Genomic DNA, 19,700 nt, shown 5'->3' on the forward strand with positions numbered 1-19,700 from the left:
ATACAGTGTTATAAATATATTTTTAAAAATGGCATTTAAACAAGCTCAATCATTTTAAATGCAAATTAGCAAAGTTCATTTATTTATACACTTTAAAAATCCATCCATCTTAAAAACATACCACTTCCTGTATCAGTAGTTCTTCTTCGAGTGCTTGCTCAGATCGATTCCAATTAGGAATGGATATAAGCAACACATCTCGAAGAACAAGTTACAAAGGTGAGTAACCGTCTTTTTCTTCCACCATTTCTCTGTACCTTGCTGAGCTTTTGATGAGCTGAAAGGATCATAGCTAGTCTCTGTTTCCTTGTTTGTGTAGCAATATCACAGCTGTTACCACATCTGTAGGAAGAGCATTTGTTTAGTGCCAGCAGTATGTTTCTATGATAGATAGATTTAGATTTCAGACAATACATCTTGCCAGATGATTTCTGGGCTATCCATGTTTTAGTCCTAAATTACTGGAGGCAATATCCCTCTCAGATAATGGAAGAGGCAAAAAGGGACTCTGATCTGGAATGAAGGATATAGTAACAGAGTACTCCCTTTCCTGGAACCCTATGGTTATCCCATTGGAATTCATTTGGGTCATTGCTTATGGATTTGAGGGTGAAAGATTGAAAGGGAGTACATTAGGAGACTTTTTCCTGCTGAGCCTACAGATTTCCAATTAGATGTCAGTTTGAAGTAGCACATACTTCCACGGTTCCCTTACGTGCCTCCTGCTACTGCATAGCTGCAGAAAGAAATTCAGAAGCAATACAGTTCCTGGATGAGAGAGTCAGCCTTCTGTGCAGATATGTGGGTCTGTAGGATTGATTGCCTGATCCCAGGGATCAGTTGGATTCGCAGTCTTGCCTCCATCTCTACCTTTGTCCCTCCAATCTGAGCGCACAATCACTTGCCCAACTCCTCTGCCTTGTTCTTAGCTTTTTCTCCATAGGAGAGAATGATCTAGTTTTGAGCTAGTAAGTGAATAAATTGTCATATAAACAACAAAATTATAATAAAGAACAAATTACAAATCAGATCAATTGTAAATCCGACCTGCAGTATGTATGTGGATTACACCTGTACGTGAGAAACATGGTACAGCTCAGAATATGTGCTCTGTAGGTATGTTCCAGGGAACTACAGTGGAATCAGAGCAACCCATGTGGTTGAATCCATTGAATGGTGTGAAGCCACTGTTGAAGGTACTGTGTCAGTAAGTTGGCTAGTTAATAAGGAAGTAATTAGAATATTCAGTGTTTTCTTCAGAATTGGTTTGGGAAGTGTATGGACAGTGGCTACCCCCCACCCCCCGGGGCAGTGGCCCGCCCAGGCCCCATGTTCCGCCCGTCCTCTGCAGCCGGGGCAGGGCCGCGCTATCAGCTCCTGCCTGAAGGGGGGGTGGCCACTGCCCGCAGGAGAGCGGCAGGGACACGCTCCCCACTTAGCCAGTTCCTTGCCCCTCCGCACCCTGGTGGCAGAACAACAGGTTGGTTACCGCCCCCCAGGGAGGTCAGGATCCAGCCCAGGACGCTGCCTCAGGTTTGAGCCGGGGCCCCAGCATTATGCCGCCCCATATGTTTTGCCGCCCCAAGCACCTACTTGTTTAGGTGGTGCCTAGAGCCACCCCTGCTTGGAACATTTTCTTTTCATTCTCAAGGCCGACTCCTCATTTTCTCTAACATGGTTAACTTCTCGTATGCTTCTCTCTCTCTCTGGCACCTAAAATACTGTGGGCTTACCTAACATTTAGTTTGTGCCAAGCTGAGATGTGACTCTGCCATGCACTAGCAGTCTGTGTGGGACCTGCTGGCATGCACTAACAGTTTGTTAATGAACTTTTAGCTGCCCTGCTTTGAAACAAGAGTAGATAATGTCCACTAACAAACTGTTAGTGCACATCAGTGAGGTCCCATGTGGCCCACTAACGTGGTAGATTCACACCTCAGCTTGCTGTGACAAACCCTGTATCTGTAAACTGATTAGTGAAAGAGCACTTTGAAGCCATTGCACAAATTATATAAGTCACTTTTTAAGCTACAGGAATTAATGGTTGGTTTGACCACAATGCATATTCTATAGTTTGAATGTTACCCAGTGGCCACACGTTCTTTGATTTTTTCATTTTGAAAGCATCATTGAGTATAGCAAAGATCAAACAAATAATGTGAATCTTTCTGTAAGACCCTGAAAAGGTTTCCTTTATCCTCTGGGCGACTTAGTAGTAGAGCATGTATGATTACAGTAATTATTGATGGGTTTATTTTTGCTGCTTTGAACTATCCAATTTGTCCATCCATTCTCCACCTTTATTACTACACAGCAAATGTAATCGCATTGTGGGTCAGTCTCTCTTGCTCTTTGTTTCTGTGTGGTTTGTACTACTGTACTTCAAGATGAAGAAGTTTGTGGTGTCTCAGGATTAAGAGACTTAAAGATATGAATGCAGCATTTTGGGAATTGGGAGGGAGTGGGGGATGTTCTGCGTGTGATTTTTAGTAAGGCAGGTGATATAAAGCAATAACTGAGGAGGTAAATTGGAAGCATTTTACCACCTTACAAATAACCACAAGAGATGTGAATACTTAGAGAGTGAGGTTATGTTGATGCAGTGTAGAGTCATAATAAGCATCACTTTCACTTGGGTTGATTAGTCTTTTTTTTAAAAGATGTTTTCATTATATTCTGTATGGTGCACCTAGAAGGGGAATGCTGGTCTTGTAATTAAGGCATAGAACTTGGAGCAAGGTAATCTCTTTTCTATCCCTGACACTCCTTGCAAGAAATTCAACCTGCCTCGGTTTCCCTTGGTAAAAATAGGTGTAATACTTATTTACTCCTGAGTGTTTAAGAGGCTCAGTTCATTAACATTTGATATTCTTTTGATGGACTGCACAACAGAAATGCTTTCAGCTAGGTTAATGTGATTTTAATCTCCTATGTGATGCATACATTGCAGTAGTGCAACTTCAAATAACTATTCGAACTTGCTCTGTTAAATATAATGGGCTCTAAAGTGAGTATTTCTAACAATTGCATTGAAGTATTTGAAGATCAATTTAATTTATATTAAATTTCTCTAACACACTAAATGAATAGTTTAATATGAGTGAAAGTTTTATTCTGTTCACATCACAGTGGAAAACATATTTAGCAGTGCTTCACATCTGTGGAGCACAAAACGACTTACAAAAGCAGTGGGAAACAGCTGCAGAAATGCTAATTATTTGTCCAAAGTTACACAAGTCAGTAGCAGAGCTAGAAATAGAATCCAAGTCTCCTGATTTAATTGTCCTCTGTCCTGCCCACTGAACCATACTATCTTGCCACTGAAGTACACTGCCTTTTAATATATATTAGGGTTATCCTAGCTTGTTAAAATTGCACATTCACTCAGATAGTCTGTTTATATGACTTCATGGGTTTTGGCAGCACTGCCATGTTTTGAAACCTTGCTCTGTTAAATCAGCACATCCAATAGTTACTTGTAGAGCACCTGTTTAGGCCAGTTGGCTTTATCCTTGACAAACTATTGACATTCTATCTAACTTGATTTTTCCAGTTTATTTTTATAATCTTTACTTTCACTATGCAAGTGTTGTCCTTGACGTGCACAGTGTAAACAGAAATGGGGAGTTTTATGGTATTAATTTTACCTCAGAGCTGTTCTGTCATCATCTTTGTTGGAAATTACATGTGGAACAGGAATATTTAAATTCTGTGCAGTAAGCTTGTAGGTTCATTACTACATGTAAGATGCCAAAAAAGCCATGGATAACTTTGTTGTGGGCTTTTTATAAAGTACAGCAACTGGGGTGGTAGCAGGTTCCAAAAATCTGAATTTAGAGATGCCATTTTGTGAACAGTACAGTAATAAAGCTAAATGCATGTATTCCGGAAGATGAGCTGGCTCTGTGGAATGGTAATAGGACACTAAAATCTCTCTCATCCAGCTCATCAATTCAGTTTTCATCTATCAAAGAAGTGAGAGTACCACGGTTGTTAGCTTATTTTGTAATCTAATTCTCCATGCTATCCAGTCAGTCAAGAAAAACTTTATATGGTACTGACACACTATATTATTAATGTGAAGATATATTTTGTTCTTTACTCTCTCAGTTCTGACTGCACAATAGCTCTAATATTAGAATAATGAAAACATATTGGGCACATGGGAGGATTTGAGGATGCACTAACTGCCTTAAAATAAAAAATAAAAAAAGGCAGGAAATTCAGTATTGTTTTTCTTATGCTTATTGTAATGTTGCTTTTTTGAGATCAGTTGTCCTTGTTTTGCATTTTTAATAGTAGTATAACACTAAAATGAATTGCATTCATATTGCAGGGCACTACCACTGACATTATAATTATTATGAATGCAAGTTGATGGGACAACTTCTGCTGGAAAACATCTTCCCCTCTATTGGTGCTATAAGAAGCATCGGTGCTTAGTACTTGTTAAACTATCAGTTGAAAGTGTCCCTGTAGCACAGCGCAGACTCACCCCTGCGGCGCCTCCTGCTGGTCGTCCTTGGGAATTACCTCCCAGGACCCCAGTGCCCTTCTCCCAGGGTTCTGCCTCCTGCAGTACCCCACAGTCTTACTGGGTTTCCTCACCCCAGGGGAACCCCCACTCCCTATCCCCATGTCGCCTCAGTCGTGGCTACTGCCAGTCTCTGTTTAGCCCCCACACCCTGGGGCAGACTGCAGTGTATCAGCCAATCATCACAGGCAACAAGGGGTTTGGATTGGCTGCCTTTACCCACCCTCCGGCAGCCCCTCTGCAAGCCCAATACCTAGGAGGCCTAGAACTAGGCGCTGCAGTCTGGGGAGTTATTGGCCTAGGGCTTCCCAGCTCCTAAGGCCTTTCCCCAGCCCTGCTTCCCTCTAGGTCCCCTGGGTGAGTTCCCCAGCAGCCAGGCCTGTCTCCCTCTTAAGTCAGAGAGAGACTGTCCCCTCTAGCTTCCCTGGCCTTCTTCTAAGGTCCTGTTGCTCAGTTTGGGGCGTGGCCCCCGCTGCAGCCACTTCCCCCAATCAGCCAGGGTTTTACCTTGCCCAGCCCTCTGCAGGGCTTTTCCAGCCCCTCCAGGGCCGGAGCGGGTAGTCACCCCGCTACAGTCCCCAGTAAAGGAATCCAAACAGCTCCACTGACAATGTAGCAAAGTTTCTGTCCTGGAAAGAGATGGTTGCTATTGAATCATAGCATTTTATTTATTGCATGTCATCATTATGCCAATGAAAACATTTGAGATGCTTGGTTTTTCAGCTGTCGTTGTACTAAATGTTTTACAGCACAATTAGAAAGATGTGGTCCCTGCCCCCAAAGAGTTTACAATTTTATTTTAGATGTAACCTATCAATCAAGGCAGTGGAGTGAAAGGTTGACACTGGTTTTAAGACATTTATATTTTTGAAGACTCAAAAGTATTGTTTTGTTTTTGTTTGTAATAGTGGAGAGGTATGTGAATAAAGAATTCAGAACCTCAAACACTGGGGTGAAAAGTATTCTTTCAAGCATTCCATACAAAGACTATAAAAATATACATTACCTTGTTTTGTTGTTCACTCAATACATCAACTGTTTAGACTTGCAAGATTCTTGTTGAAACTGCAAGGGATCCACAATAAATAATTCAATCCAAGTAGAGCGAAAACCTGCCCTGAAAGAGCGCTCAACCAGAATATAAATCCAGAACTCCTTTTATTCTGTGTGTGTTGTATTCAGTAATGAGACCATGTCTCTGCCTAGAGATCAGGATGATCTGAAAAGTAAATTCAAAGCCTGAGGCTGCAAGCACCATAAATAAAATGATTCCATAGAGTTTGGGTCTCTGTTGTAGAGCGGTGCTGTTTTCACAAGAACCACTAATTGCAGTTAAGTTATCATAGTAAGGGCAGACTTTACCTCTTTACCATATCTGTTTAGAAACTAATATAGTTAAAGTAGTACAAGCCCTTTGTCTTTTTATGTGCAACAGAAATAAACTGTTCTGATATTAGTACCTTTATGCTGGTGATGCTGCATCCATGTGCTTTAACTGTATCTGTTTCTAAACTGATGTAGTTAGAGGTACAAAAACTGCGTGTAGATCAGCTGTAACATGCAATGTGGGTCTTCAGAAGGGGAATTGAAAGCTTAATCAAAAAGCTCCAGGTATGATGAATTACTGCATCTCATGAGGTAAATACTTCAGTCATTGAGAACACCTTGGTACTTGTTCTTAAATATATACAGTGATATTTTAATTTTCTTTTGGTAGAATATTAATAAGCAAGCTCTTAATATGGGAGTCAATTGTTTACATTTCATTCACATCTACCCAGATTGGTTGATTGGCTGATTTAGTTGGAGAGGAGAAGCACTCTATATATGTGGCTCTTTAAGAGGCTATAAAATTTTGAGGTAAACATGACTGGGTAGTAACTTAAGTTTAGCTTTTAAATGCATGTAGTCTACACTATGCACAATGCTAGGAGTCCCAGTGGAATATATGGGAATACACTTGAGAGTTTTTGATATGTTGCATTGACAGCAGGTTATTAGAGGAAACATTAGCTAAAACTTATTAGTAGTGCAGGTGCATACAGTGGCCTAGGAGAACGTTTTGGAGGGACATAGTAGAAATATAATAAATATTTTGCTGAAGTCCAGGAACCATGCCTGCCAAGTAGGGATGGTTGGCATGTGTGGGGGTAGAGTCTAGGCTTAGTAAAATATTAGTACAGAGTTGTCTCTGGCTCCACTGCGACCTGACTTCTGTTTGCCATTTCCCCCCTTCCTGTTGGTTTAAAAATGAACTAATAAACATTTTTTTCCTTTCTGTTTTATTAACAGACTAGAGACGACTTCCTGGGTCAAGTGGACGTGCCACTTAATCATCTACCGGTAAGAGATGTTTATATGCTCATATGTAATGGATCTCAAATTGAATATGGGCCAATAATGTGGTGCTGTTGTGAAAAAGGCTAATATCATTCTGGGGTGTACTAACAGGAGTGTCGTGTGTGAGACATGCGTGGTAATCATGCAATTCTACTTGGCATTGGTGAGGCCTCATGTGGAGTACTGTTTTGGATGCCATGTTTTAAGAAAGTTCTGGACAAATTGGAGTCCAGAGGAGAGCCAGGCTTAGAAAACCTGATCTATAAGGAAAGGTTAAATATATTGGGCATGTTTAGTCTTGAGAAAAGAAGACTGGGGTGGAGGGAGCTGATAAATCTTCAAATATATTAAGGGCTGTTGTGATCAATTGTTCTCTATGTCCACTGAAGGTAGGACAAGAAGCAGTGGGCTTAATCTGCAGCCAGGGAAATGTAAGTTAGATATTAGGGGAAAAAGCTTTCAAAGTATAAGCCTGGGAGGATGGACTAGATCAGAAGTGGTGTGCCAAGTCTTCATTTATTCACTCTAACGTAAGGTTTCACGTGCCAATAATACATTTTAATGTTTTTAGAAGGTCTTCCTATAAGTCTATAATATATAACTAAACTATTGTTGTATGTAAAGTAAATAAGTTTTTTTTTAAATGTTTAAGAAGCTTCATTTAAAATTAAAATACAGAGCCTCCCGGACCAGAGGCCAGGACCCAGGCAGTGTGAGTGCCACTGAAAATCAGCTTGCGTGCCGCCTTTGGCACGTATGCCGTAGATTGCCTACCACTGGACTAGATAAACTTTTGATGTTCCTTCCAGCGCTACATTTCTATGATTTTGTACTTTTCCTTGTCAGGGCCTTATGGGAGAAACTTTTACATAAATATTACGCAGACTTTTCTCTCTACCGAAGGTGTAATCCCATCTCTTTACAGCCGTCATTGCTACAGCAGCAACATTAGTAGCTATCAGGAGAGTGTGAGGCACCACAAACTAAGGAAAAGTTCAGTGGCCCCACAAGTCACAGCAGCTTGGAGACATTTTCCTCCCTGGGAGTGTTGGGCCTGGAGACATGGTAGCTAGAGACCCTGCAGGCTGTCATCCATTTCTGTTGCTTCTTCCTTAGTTCTACCTCGACCATTGTGTTTAAAATGGTGACTGAAATGCTAGCCCACAGTCTGGTCATTTCTCACTTAACTACTGTAATGTTCTTATAATCGTCTTCTGGTCTTTTCACACTGCTGCCCCCGCTGTTTGGAACAATTTTCCTTTCCTGTGAGCCAAGCAAACTCAGTCTCCTCCAAACCTTACCTTAAAAATCACTATTTTTACTTTGCTTTCTGTTGCTGACCTAACCCAACTCCACCATTCCTAGGCTTGTGTTTAATCCTATAAATGTGTGCGTTGTCTGTCTAAAATCATACGCCATTTGGGGCCTGGAAAATGCCTAGCATGTTTTGAGCACTACTTCAGTCCTAGTAAGAGCAGTAGCCATAGGCTGTGGTATGAGAACAGGGCTGTGTTAAAGGAGGGGTTAAAATGGTTCCGGTGCAACCGGGCCTATACAGGGATTTTTTTTTTAAACTTCACTCTTCTTCCAAATGGTGTATTCAGGGGCCACATTTAATGCTTCATTGATATCTACACCAAAATAAGGGAGGGCCTTTCTGGAGATGGGGTTGCAGTGAGATGCACTGGCGTTGGGGCAGCAGGAATTGGGTGCACTGTGAAATTCAGTAGGATTGAGATTCTCTCAGATATGGGAAGGTCTGGGGGTGCAGTGAAATTCACTGGGATTGGGAACTTTGAGGATTTGGGGGGGTTCTGTGGGGACACAGGCCTGGTGGTGCAGTCAGATTCAGAGGGGTCAGCATCGCAGGGGATGCAGTGGGATTTGATGGTGTGTGGAGTCTCTTTGGGGGTGGGGATACAGTGACAGGGAAGTTGAGGAAGGGGCTCTCAATCCTTGGGGTCTGTGCTGGGGCTGCTGTTTTTGCCCTCCTATTCCTGCTTCTCCCTGCCCCACCCCATTCCCTCTCTTCTGGGCTCAGCTCAGAGCCTGTCCCTATAAGATGCTGGGTGGCCAGTGTGGGAGGAGCCATGCCCCCTCCAGCATCTCCTGGCCCCTCCCCAGGTTCTAGGCTGCACCATCCCTGCACAGAGCTGCTAACTCTGCTCTGCTTCCCCATGGATGCAGGCATTTCCCACTCCCTGTTTGCTGATGGGTGGGCCAATGAGTGGGCAGTACCTGTCCATAACAGGGTGGAGCGGAGTCAGAGTAGCTGTATGAGGCAGAAGCTCTGGAAGAAGCTCTGTGCAGGCCTCAGTGAGCCTTCTCGAGGTTCAGAAAATGTTGGGGGGTCTTCTACCCCCATCTTCACTTCAAGCACAGGTTATAGCGCCAAGATTCACGGAGATACTAGCTAGATCTTTCACCAGCTACCATAGTCAATCCAAACCTTGCAGTTAATTTGTGAAAAGCTTGATGGGTGAATTCTTATGGTCAACTGTGATTTCCAACATGAATATCTGCAAACACAAGAGTGGTGCTCACAAGCTGCAGCAGGCCCGTGAAAAAGATCAGAAAAGTTTGAGTCTACAATGTTGCGTGAAATGTGCAAAGTTCAGCTGTGTTCCAGATGAAAAATCTGCAGATGTTTCTGCTGCTTTCACTTCTGAGCCTTCTTTAGCTAATGAGGATGTTGCTTTGGGTTTGTCAGGTTTGTTGAGTGCCACAGTATCTGATTCTAGACACAGAAAGTTGTCCGCTACTTATGGACGTGGACAATGAACGTGGTTTGATTATTGAAAGCATGGGGCAGAATTTTGACTTTGACAAGAAAGATCCAGCTATTTGGCTCCAAGTGATGAAATCTATTGGCCTGTTTTTGGTAGAAAACTGTCCCATTGTTAATTTACAAGAAGACTTTTTGCCTAGTGAATGCTAAAGAAGGCAAGTATTAAAATCGTGGTTCTTTATCAAACGCCTAATGGGAAATTACACCAGTGATCTTGGTTCATGTACAGTTAGTCTTGCCACCTCGTTCTGTTTTGCTTCTTTGCTTTTCCAGCCAAATTCATCATCTTCCCTTCATAAAACTGCATTCACAAACTTTTTGCACTTTAGTGTACAAATTTGCCAATACAAATGTTCAAAGGAATACATGGAGGCAATCACTCACTGGATGGAATTTGCAGAACGATTGGAAAAGGTTCTCACAATTGAGAAAGGTATACAAACCTGCTATCAAGTGCAGAAGAACATGTGGTGCCATATTTTACATCATTTTTTGCTGTACTTAGGATGGAGAGATGAGAAATTAAACAGTCCTCATAGTGGAGTTTATTTGAAATGCTTGCAAGACATGATAGTGTGTTGCGAGAACATGTGGAAGCTACTAAAACCAGTACCGCAAAGGTGAAGTACTTATCACACCAAATTCAAAATAAATTTATAGACAGTATCGCAAGAAAGATATGGCAGACTATTTTTGATGAGTTTAGGATAACTAAATACTTCTCTGTTATGTTTGTTTGCACTCCAGATCTCTTCTGAATGAAACAAATATATCAGGTGTTAAGGTATGTTGAGGTTCTGAAAAACAGAGTGAAGGTTGTTGAGAGCTTTGTAGATACTCTTCCCTGTTCTGGTGTGGATATTAGAGAAGCTGCGGGGGGGAAAACTGTTTAGTTATGGCTGATTGCAAGGGCCACAGCTGTGACCCAGAGCTAACGTGGCTGCAGTATACAACAGTGTTGAAAATCAAATTCAGCAAGTAAATCAGCACGTCTTTTGTCCCATGTGCTTCCCATTCACTGAAACTGTGCGGGAAGCTGCATCAACGATTGTTCCTCAAGTTGGAATTGTTCAGAGATTGTATACCTTATTTTCCGCTTCTATGGGCTATGTTGAAAAAGCATATTAGCATGAAAAATGCCAAAACATGACAAGATGGTCAGCAAAGGCAGAGGGAATCCAACCACTACAAAATCAGGTTGAGGGTGTTTTTGATGCTTTTTAGACACGATCATGGCTTTACGCAATCTTACACTAGAACTTAAGTTGGAAGCTGAAAGCTTGCAAACCAGAGCTTCCAATTGTTGTTTTGGAAGAGATAAGATATACTATCTCATCAAAAATTAACATTATAAGCAACAAATTTGAGTCTGGATCTTGACATTCAAATGGCTTGCAGTTTACTTAGTGGCCTTCAAGATGCTTAGTCAGAATTATGGGCTTTTGGGTTCATTGCATGTAAGAAAGCTCCTGCTTCGCAGACTGAGATGTTAGGAATATCCATGCAGCCCAAAGAGAAATAACGTCAAAAGAGAAAAATAATGCCGGGTGAACTTGCAAAGGACAAAAGATCATCAGATCCTGAAAAAGTTTTCAAAACCCATCTTAGACACAATATTAACACAATTGGAGAATAGTATGCATACGTATGATGAAGTCAGAAAGGTTTGCTTTTTTTGACGAGCAGGAAACTAAGCCTTAGCAGCGAAAACCTATAGAGGCACGCTTGAAACTTAGCAAGCATCTACCCAGAGGATTTAAAGTCTGAGAGTTTTGAAAACAAGATTGAGCTCTTCGCCAGTTTTTGCAAATTAATCTTTAAGGATGACTTAGAAACAAAGGTACCCATTGATCTCCTTAGCTACATACATGAAAGGTCTTTAGGTCTGAGTTCCCTTACATGGAAACAGCACTGCATATATTTTGCTGTCTTCCTGTAACCATGGCTGCTAATGAAAGCAAACTCAAATTAATCAAGTCCTAGCTAAGAATGTCCATGAGACAGGAAAGGTTAAGTGATCTGGCAGTTATTTATATGGAGAACTCGGAAGAAAGGCAGATAAACTGGGATGAGCTAATAAATTAGATAGCTTCAGAGAAGGGTAGGAAGGTCCCTTTGTAAAAGTACTTAGTGCTGTGTGTGTGTGTCTTTTTGCTATTGGTGGTAATGGGCAGATTTGAGTCTTCAAATCATACCTGGAACACCCGGGTTACAGCACTGCATGACATCATTGGAGGTTTTTAAGAGTATGTTAGACAAACACCTGTCAGGATAATACAGGATGGTCTAGATAATACTTAGTCCTGCCTCAGTGCAGGGGACTGGACCAGATGACATATTGAGGTCCCTTCCAGTCCTACATTTCTATGATGCAGTGATTCTGTTTTAGAAATTGTGAATAATAATATGAAGTCTATGCTAGCTGTGCAATCTAAAACATTCTCAACACACACACACACACTCAGCCACTCGCTGATGTGGGATTCTCAGGGAAACTTGGTTCTAGTAGATAAATGCAAGTGGGGACTCTCTCACAGGAGCTTTCCAACTTGCTAAGTGTTGTTGCAGACCTCTTTTATCTTTGAGGTTTGCTATGGCTGGACCCCTTTTGCCTTAGGTTTCCTGGAGGGCCAACCTACCAATTTTAGTAGCTCCCTTTGGAGCAATTACACCTCAAAAATGCTGGAGATATTGTGCTGGGTCATGGAGGAGGGATGCAGCAAGGGAAAATGTCAAATGGCTGAAATTTAAAACTATGAAAAGTGGCTACCCACTACTAGCACTATAGTGTTATAAGGCCTTTTGCTCAGGACCAGCCTAGAGAACTAGGAAAGTGGCAGGCCACAGAGTGCCCCACTTTCCTTACAAATTGTGCAACTCAGAGCTTGACCCAGTCTCCCAATCCAGCAATAGGACTGGAGGTGTAAACAACTCATGGTCTTTTTGGTAGCTCGCGTCCTCTCTTTGTCAGGGCTCTGCACATTGAAGAAGCTATCTTTCTTTAATATGTGTTAAATATGGGGGGAGGGGGATAGCGATAGCTCAGTGGTTTGAGCATTGGCCTGCTAAACCCAGGGTTGTGAGTTCAATCCTTGAGGAGGCCACTTAAGGATCTGAGGCAAAAATCAGTAGTTGGTCCTGCTAGTGAAGGCAGGGGGCTGGACTCAGTGACCTTTCAAGGTCCCTTCCAGTTCTAGGAGATTGGTATATCTCCAATTATTAAATTTAAATTAAAGTTTGTCATGCAGATGTTGTTGTCCTATTCACTATATAATGCAGCTTTTAAATACATTTCTAAGCTACACTGTCTTGCACACAGTAAAAGTTTTGGAGTGGCAGGGAATGGATTATTTAAATATTTACTTCATAGGTGGAGCCATTCCAGTTGGATCAATATATCACCATTTATTGGTCACAAAAAATCCAGGTTTGTTTTTTTCCAATAAATATTTATGTCCAAAACAAATTTTCTTTTACTTTTTGGCCTTTTTATGCTCCTTATATTCTGCCACCTATTTCCCTATTTTAAATTGTCTAAAAGTGAAAATGTAAAAATTTGAGAGCTCAGGGCACAGAAAGCTTGGATCCCACCAAAAAAAAATAATTTTATGCATAAATAAATGTTTATAAATAAATCCTTGCTCCATTTTTGGTAGACCTTCTATCCATTAATGTTTGTAAATAAAGCAAAGTAACTCTGTATTTTATCTCTTAAGATATGTTTGACTGATATAGTAATGTTTAATTTCTTGGTTGCAATCCTAACATTATTTGAACATACTTTTGGATTTAATAAATACAATATACCTTACCCTTGTATTAACTTACATCATATATGAGGGTATAGTTTTCAGTTAGTTTATATTTTAATGTATGAACATAGTATTGTATGGAAGTGACAAATATTTACATGATAATAGAAATAATAGTATTATAAGGGATCCCTTATATATGGACAAATCAGAACTAATTCCTATGCTACGTATTATAGGAATGGGGTCCGATATCTATTTTTAATATTCATATTTAGCGGGAGAGGGATGTGTGTGTTCCATGTTGAGATACTGCACATATTCATTCAGAGCTCATCATTTTTTAATGGTGAGGTCTGCTTGAGTCATAACACTGTTATTGGCTGCTTGTATATTAAGTAGTTGGAAGAGTATAGTGTAAGTTGTAAAGTTGCTGGATGATCATGTATTCTGATAGACGAAACAGCACATGGACTGTAATGTGTGGGTGAAGGTTGTCCTTTATAGGTGTGTATGGCAATCTACAATTTAGATGTGATAAGCCCCACTACTATAATATGTAGTGTAATGTCATACAAGATATTATAGAGCACATATGGTGTGAACAGTCACATGCTATTTTTACATTCGTTTTTATCTATACTTTTTTAGTAGCGTGCGTTGGCCAAAATTAAAATGAAAAATAAGGAGCAAGAGCTGACGTAGAGGCACATATTGTGTAAGTTAGTTTGAAAAGGCGTTAGCTGCTCCCAGTTCTCTCTCCACAATCAGTAAGATGTCTCAACACAGTTCCGCTGTGCATGGCTAAGATTCCAGGCTCTGTACTTGTGAGTTATCCACATGCCTCGTAATAAGGTAACAGTAGTATTTTGGTGCTAAAGGAACCAAATAGAAAATTACTTTGACAGATGAAATGATTATCAATTTTTTTCTCATTCTTTCTTTTATTAGTGAAAAGCATCATAATCAAAGAACTCTGAAACTTTACTAAGTTTTCATCCTGTCTGTTCTGTTGACTTGTTTGGCAAGTTTCTGGACTTTTCTGTACTTCAACTTTGCCATCTACAAGCTGGAGCTAATAAAGCAGAGTTCAGGACTTATTGTATACGTTCTGTACAGCACTCAGAGTGGTAAAATATTATAGAAGTAAGGAATAATAAATCTCATCTCTATACATATTTTAGGATCCTGTCCACTTATTAACTCTATCTTCTTTAAAAGAATGAAATGTGTCTCTTATAGGAATTCAGTGGAAAAGGAATGCAGGAAAGGACTTTTCAGCTGAAAAAACTGCATGGTACTTTAATTATAAACCCTGAAGGAATTAGTGTGGAGTTCTTTAAATCTTTGAATATTGATCATTGACTTTTCGCTTTTCACTTTTTTTGCAAATACAACACACAAAACATTGAATTTACAGTAATTTGGAAAGGAGGATGGCTTATGATGGTAATCAGTGCTCCTGGATCTGCTTTCCAGCTTTATGGTTCTATAATGACCATGGACACATCAGTTGAGCCCACGTTTTCAGAAGTAGCAGCAAAGAATCCTGTGGCACCTTATAGACTAACAGACGTTTTGCAGCATGAGCTTTCGTGGGTGAATACCCACTTCTTCGGATGCAAGTAGTGGAAATTTCCAGGGGCAGGTTTATATAGGCAAGCAAGACAAGTTTCTTCATGAGGTTGATGGATTTCCACTCCATACGGCTAAATGCAGTGCCTTGCATGGTGTCAAGTATCAGAGGGGTAGCCGTGTTAGTCTGGTTTTGTAGAAGCAGCAAAGAATTCTGTGGCACCTGTTTTCAGAAGTGTCCATTAATGTGGAGTGCCCAGTTGGAGATACCTGTAATGCTCCCCCCTTCTCCAGTGGGAAGGGAGGCCACCCTGCCTCGTTCTGTTTGGGTTCAGTCCTCAGGCTCAGGTCACATCGGGGTGGGGGAGGGGGGAGGAGGAGCCATAAATAGTCTAGAGCTCTGGGCCTGTTTGACAGATGCAAGCAGACAGCAGTCTGGGGCTCTTACCCCTGGGCGGGCAGCACCCGGCATAGTTTCTAGCTCGTAGCCCCTCAGTGGGGTTGACAACACTTAACAGTCTAGGGCCCTAGCCCTCGGGCTGGGCTGGTGGTAGGCTGTAGCCTAAGCCTCCCAGCCCAGGCAGCCAGCAAATACACCGAGTCAATGAGATCTAGCCCTTTGGGCACAGCAGAGCAGGGGGCAGGCTTTAGCCTGGGCTTGTGGGCTCAGGCAGCCAGTAAACAAATGCAGTCAATTAGCCCTGGCCCTTTGGCAGGCAGGGCCGACTCCAGCTTTTTTGCTGCCCCAAGCGGCGAGGAGGGAGAGGGGGGGACCGCGATCGGGGGCACTTTGGCGGCAGGTCCAGCGCACCGCTTCATTCTTTGGGAATTTGGCGGCCGGTCCTTCCCTCTGAGAGGGACTGAGGGACCTGCTGCCGAAGACCCGGATGTGCCACCCCTTCCCATTGGCCGCCCCAAGCACCTGCTTCCTGCGCTGGTGCCTGGAGCCGGCCTGTTGGCAGGGCAGAGCAGGGAGCAGGCTTTAGCCTAAGCTTGGAGCTCAGGCAGCCGACAAACACACACAGTCTTGGGGTTTGGGTAAGGGGGAGCGCCCACACAGTCTAGGGGCCCTGAAAGGGGTTTGCGCACTGGCAAGCAGACTAGGATGCTAGCAGGGGGGTTCACGGAGCACAGGCCTCGTGGCTAAGGTGGAGAGTCGGCCACCCCAGGGTTGGGGTGGCCGGGGGACGCAGATCTGCCCTGCTTCACCGCCTCCCAGCCCAGGGCCCTAACAGTGGCAGAGTGGTCTGCCACTGGGTCGGCAGGGATCCAGCCGCAACACGCTGACTGACACGCAGTCAGCCCTGTAGCCAGCCAGTCCTCAGCTGCCCCTGGGCTACTGCCTGCCTCCCCGGGGTTTGGTACCTCTAGCTTCCGGAGGTTCTCGGGCTCCTCAGAGTATGCAGCCACTGGCAGTCCCAGCAACTCCTCGTCTGCGTTCGTCTCCTCTGGGGGCAGGGCATGGCAGGGGGCAGGTTCTGCTCCTGGGTGCCACAGCAAGGCAGAGGCGCGTCTCCTCCACTGGCTCCGGCCCAGCTGAGCTTCAGAGGCTTCCTTTTATACTTCCTGCCGTGCCCCGGTGCTTCCGGCGAGGGGGGTGGGTTGGGTTTGGCTCTGCCCACCAAGGAGAGTGTAGTGCTCCCTTGTTCTCCGGTCCAGAGGGAGGCCATTCTGCCTCACTACAATACCCTTCTGATTTTGAGAGATGCTGAGGACTTGGAGCTCTGATGGTCTTCAAATGGAGTTCTGGGTGCCCAGCACCTCCTGGAAATCAGATTTCTGTGAGCAGACAACTAGTGTACAATTCCAGAATTGACAACCCCAAGTGTACAAAAATCTTGAATTGGGCCCCAAAAGTTCATGAGTTTAAAAAAAAAAACAATTAATTTTTGGTTCTCATTTGACTTCTGGTTTTTGAGTCTTAAGATTCATATTCCCAAGCTTTTCCACAACCTTAAAGGCTAGAATGGGGATTAAGTGGGGTGGGGAGGGTGTTAAGTAAAAGATGAGATTCTCATGTAAGCAAAAGACTCCAAGAGCTACGGCTTTAAGAATACCACCAAATATCATGATACTCATGATAAAATTAGGAGAATTGGTAACATTGCACATCAGAAAATCTAACCTCTGTGCCTGATGTTACTTAGCTGCCTTGTGAATTTGTTGGGAGACTTAGATGTCTTTGTGATGTGCTGCGAAATCCTGAAATGAAAGCTAATTTTATAGCTCAATAGTGTTTTATTAACCTTCTTCAAATGAGTAAGAAATGTTGTTCATATATTCATGCAGCTCCTTCTGGCTGAAATCAGAGCACAATGCCCTGTAATTTTCAAACATTACTGTTAGGTGGCTGGAGCAAGTTATAGTGACTTGTTTTAGTCTGCTTTTTTTTCTTCCTCTCTTCACTGATTTGTAAATATTTCAATAGTGTACAGTAACGCCTCACTTAAAGTCGGCCGGGTTAACATTGTTTCATTGTTACATTGCTGATCAATTAGGGAACATGCTCGTTTAAAGTTGTGCAATGCTCCTTTCTAACATCATTTGGCAGCCGCCTGCTTTGTCCACTGCTTGCAGGAAGAGCAGCCCCTTGCAACTAGCTGGTGGGGGATTGGAACCAGGGTGGACCGGCAGCACCCCTATCAGCTCCCCACTCCCATAAGTTCCCTGTGCAGCAGCTGCCCAGCAGGCTATTAGTTGCCCGCAGTTCAGCTGTCCCTTCCCCCACTGCCATGTGCTACTCCTGCCCTCTGCCTTGGTGCTGCTCCCCGAGCCCTCCTGCTTGCTGTGCAGGGGGAGGGGGGAAGGGGAGGAAAAGGGGGGCTAATGTCAGGGTGTCCCCCTCTCCTCTGCTCCTGCACCCCGCTTACCTCATCTTCCATAGAGCAGGGGGGACACACAATGGGTCAGGACAGAGGGAGCTTGCTGGCAGCAGCTGCAGCAAGCTGATCTCATTAACAAGGCAGTGTACTTAAGCGTAGGGTCAGGTACTTAAAGGGGAAATGCGCATATCTCTCTCTCTCTCTCTCTCTCTCTCATATATATGGGGTGTGTCTGTCTCTGTCTGCGATGCTGTCTCCCCTCCCTCCATTCCTGCTGCCTCGTAGACTGTAAGAGTTAACTGTTGAGGGCTCAGCAAACTGCTAGTTCATCATTTAGCAGTAAGGCATTCCCTGGGAAATATCCCACCCTCTGACTCTTCCACCTCAACCAAGCTTCACAATCATCATCACTGTGTACCAGTATTAAATTGTTTGTTTAAAACTTTGTGTGTGTGTGTAATAACTATATATATATGTATGTGTATATATATATGTATATATGTATATGTATGTATTTATATATGTATATATATAAGCCTTTTGTCTGGTGAAAAAAAATTCCCTGGAACCTAACCCCCTCATTTACATTAATTCTTATGGGGATATTGGATTCACTTAACATGGTTTCGCTTAAAGTCACATTTTTTCAGGAACATAACTACAACGTTAAGCGAGGAGTTATTGTACATAAATGATGGCTGGTCCAACTTACTGTTGGTGTTTATAGCGACATCTAGTGGACCTATTATTCAATAATATGCAACTCCTATAAATATCACCTCTTACTGGTAGACAAGCGCTTCCTTTGACTTTAGTTTATTCAAACATGTTTTTCAAGTGTTTTTAGTAAATCCCTATAACAATTGTAGTGTGTATTTGTGTATTCTTGAGAGTCAGCACTTCAATTTTATTTTTTTCTATGACTTTAGACAGAAGACCCAACCATGGAACGGCCATACACGTTTAAGGATTTCCTTCTCAGACCAAGAAGGTGAGGGGTTTTGTATCCAACAAAAATTCTGTTTAACTTAATAAAGAAATGATACTTTATTTTTAAAAGAATACTGCCTGATTAACCTCCTTTGTTAATATTGTCTTGTTCTTTAGCCACAAATCTCGGGTAAAGGGTTTTTTGAGACTGAAAATGGCCTATATGCCAAAAAATGGAGGACAAGAGGAAGAAACTAGTGAACAAAGGGAGGAATCTGAGGTAAGAAATTTCACTTATTTCCCTTACTATTTCCCCCCAGTCCCATATTATAAGCATGTTGAAGTTTTTGGGCTCATTAAAGACCAGGCATAAACTCAACACAATGCCATCCTGTAGTACATGGAGGAAGAGTAAATGATGATTTTCGAAGAAATGGACTAGAGGAAATTACTGTTGTCTACTGGGTTATTTAGCCTCATCTGCCTGTCATGAGCCATTTCAAGTCAAGGCCATTATTGTACATTTTGCTGTCATCAGAAAAAATAATGCATTTAAGACTTCCTCCAAAGAACCTATTTAATTATAAGATTTTTATCTTGATTAGACAAATGAAGTCTGTCTCAGCTTATTATATTTGTGTCTTTTTGAACCTGGCAGTTTTTCTTCCGTTAGTGCCCAGCAAGATTCACTAGCTGGCACCCCTTACCCTACCCTCTGAACCCCCGTCACCCACTCCCGCCAAAAAAACCCTCCTCCACTGAATTTTCATTAAGTGCTATGTTTGTTTATTTTTGCCAGATCCGTTTTTATGCCAACTCAATTAATTAAGTTTTTGCTTTATTTTCCACCAAAAAAAAACTTTTTCCACAGCCATATTTTCATGATGAAAGCAAGCGTGTTTTTGTTTGTTGTATCATTTTAGTGTTAACCTTTCTATTACAAATAATTTTTAAGTGAA

General features: G+C 42.3%; 1 protein-coding gene across 14 annotated transcripts in view; it reads left to right on the forward strand.

Moving 5' to 3' along the window:
- Window positions 1-19,700, forward strand: part of NEDD4L (NEDD4 like E3 ubiquitin protein ligase) — a 425,802-nt gene that overhangs the window by 330,197 nt on the left and 75,905 nt on the right. For all 14 annotated transcript variants that reach the window (XM_039544808.1, XM_039544801.1, XM_039544805.1 and 11 more), the window contains 3 exons: window positions 6,827-6,877; window positions 18,741-18,802; window positions 18,919-19,021. In XM_039544808.1, coding sequence (XP_039400742.1) covers window positions 18,756-18,802; window positions 18,919-19,021 — 150 coding nt within the window. In that variant the 5' untranslated portion in view covers window positions 6,827-6,877; window positions 18,741-18,755. The remainder of the gene's footprint in view (window positions 1-6,826; window positions 6,878-18,740; window positions 18,803-18,918; window positions 19,022-19,700) is intronic.

The sequence above is a fragment of the Mauremys reevesii genome, linkage group 6 (assembly GCF_016161935.1).
Source record: "Mauremys reevesii isolate NIE-2019 linkage group 6, ASM1616193v1, whole genome shotgun sequence".
NCBI classification, from domain to species: domain Eukaryota; kingdom Metazoa; phylum Chordata; order Testudines; family Geoemydidae; genus Mauremys; species Mauremys reevesii.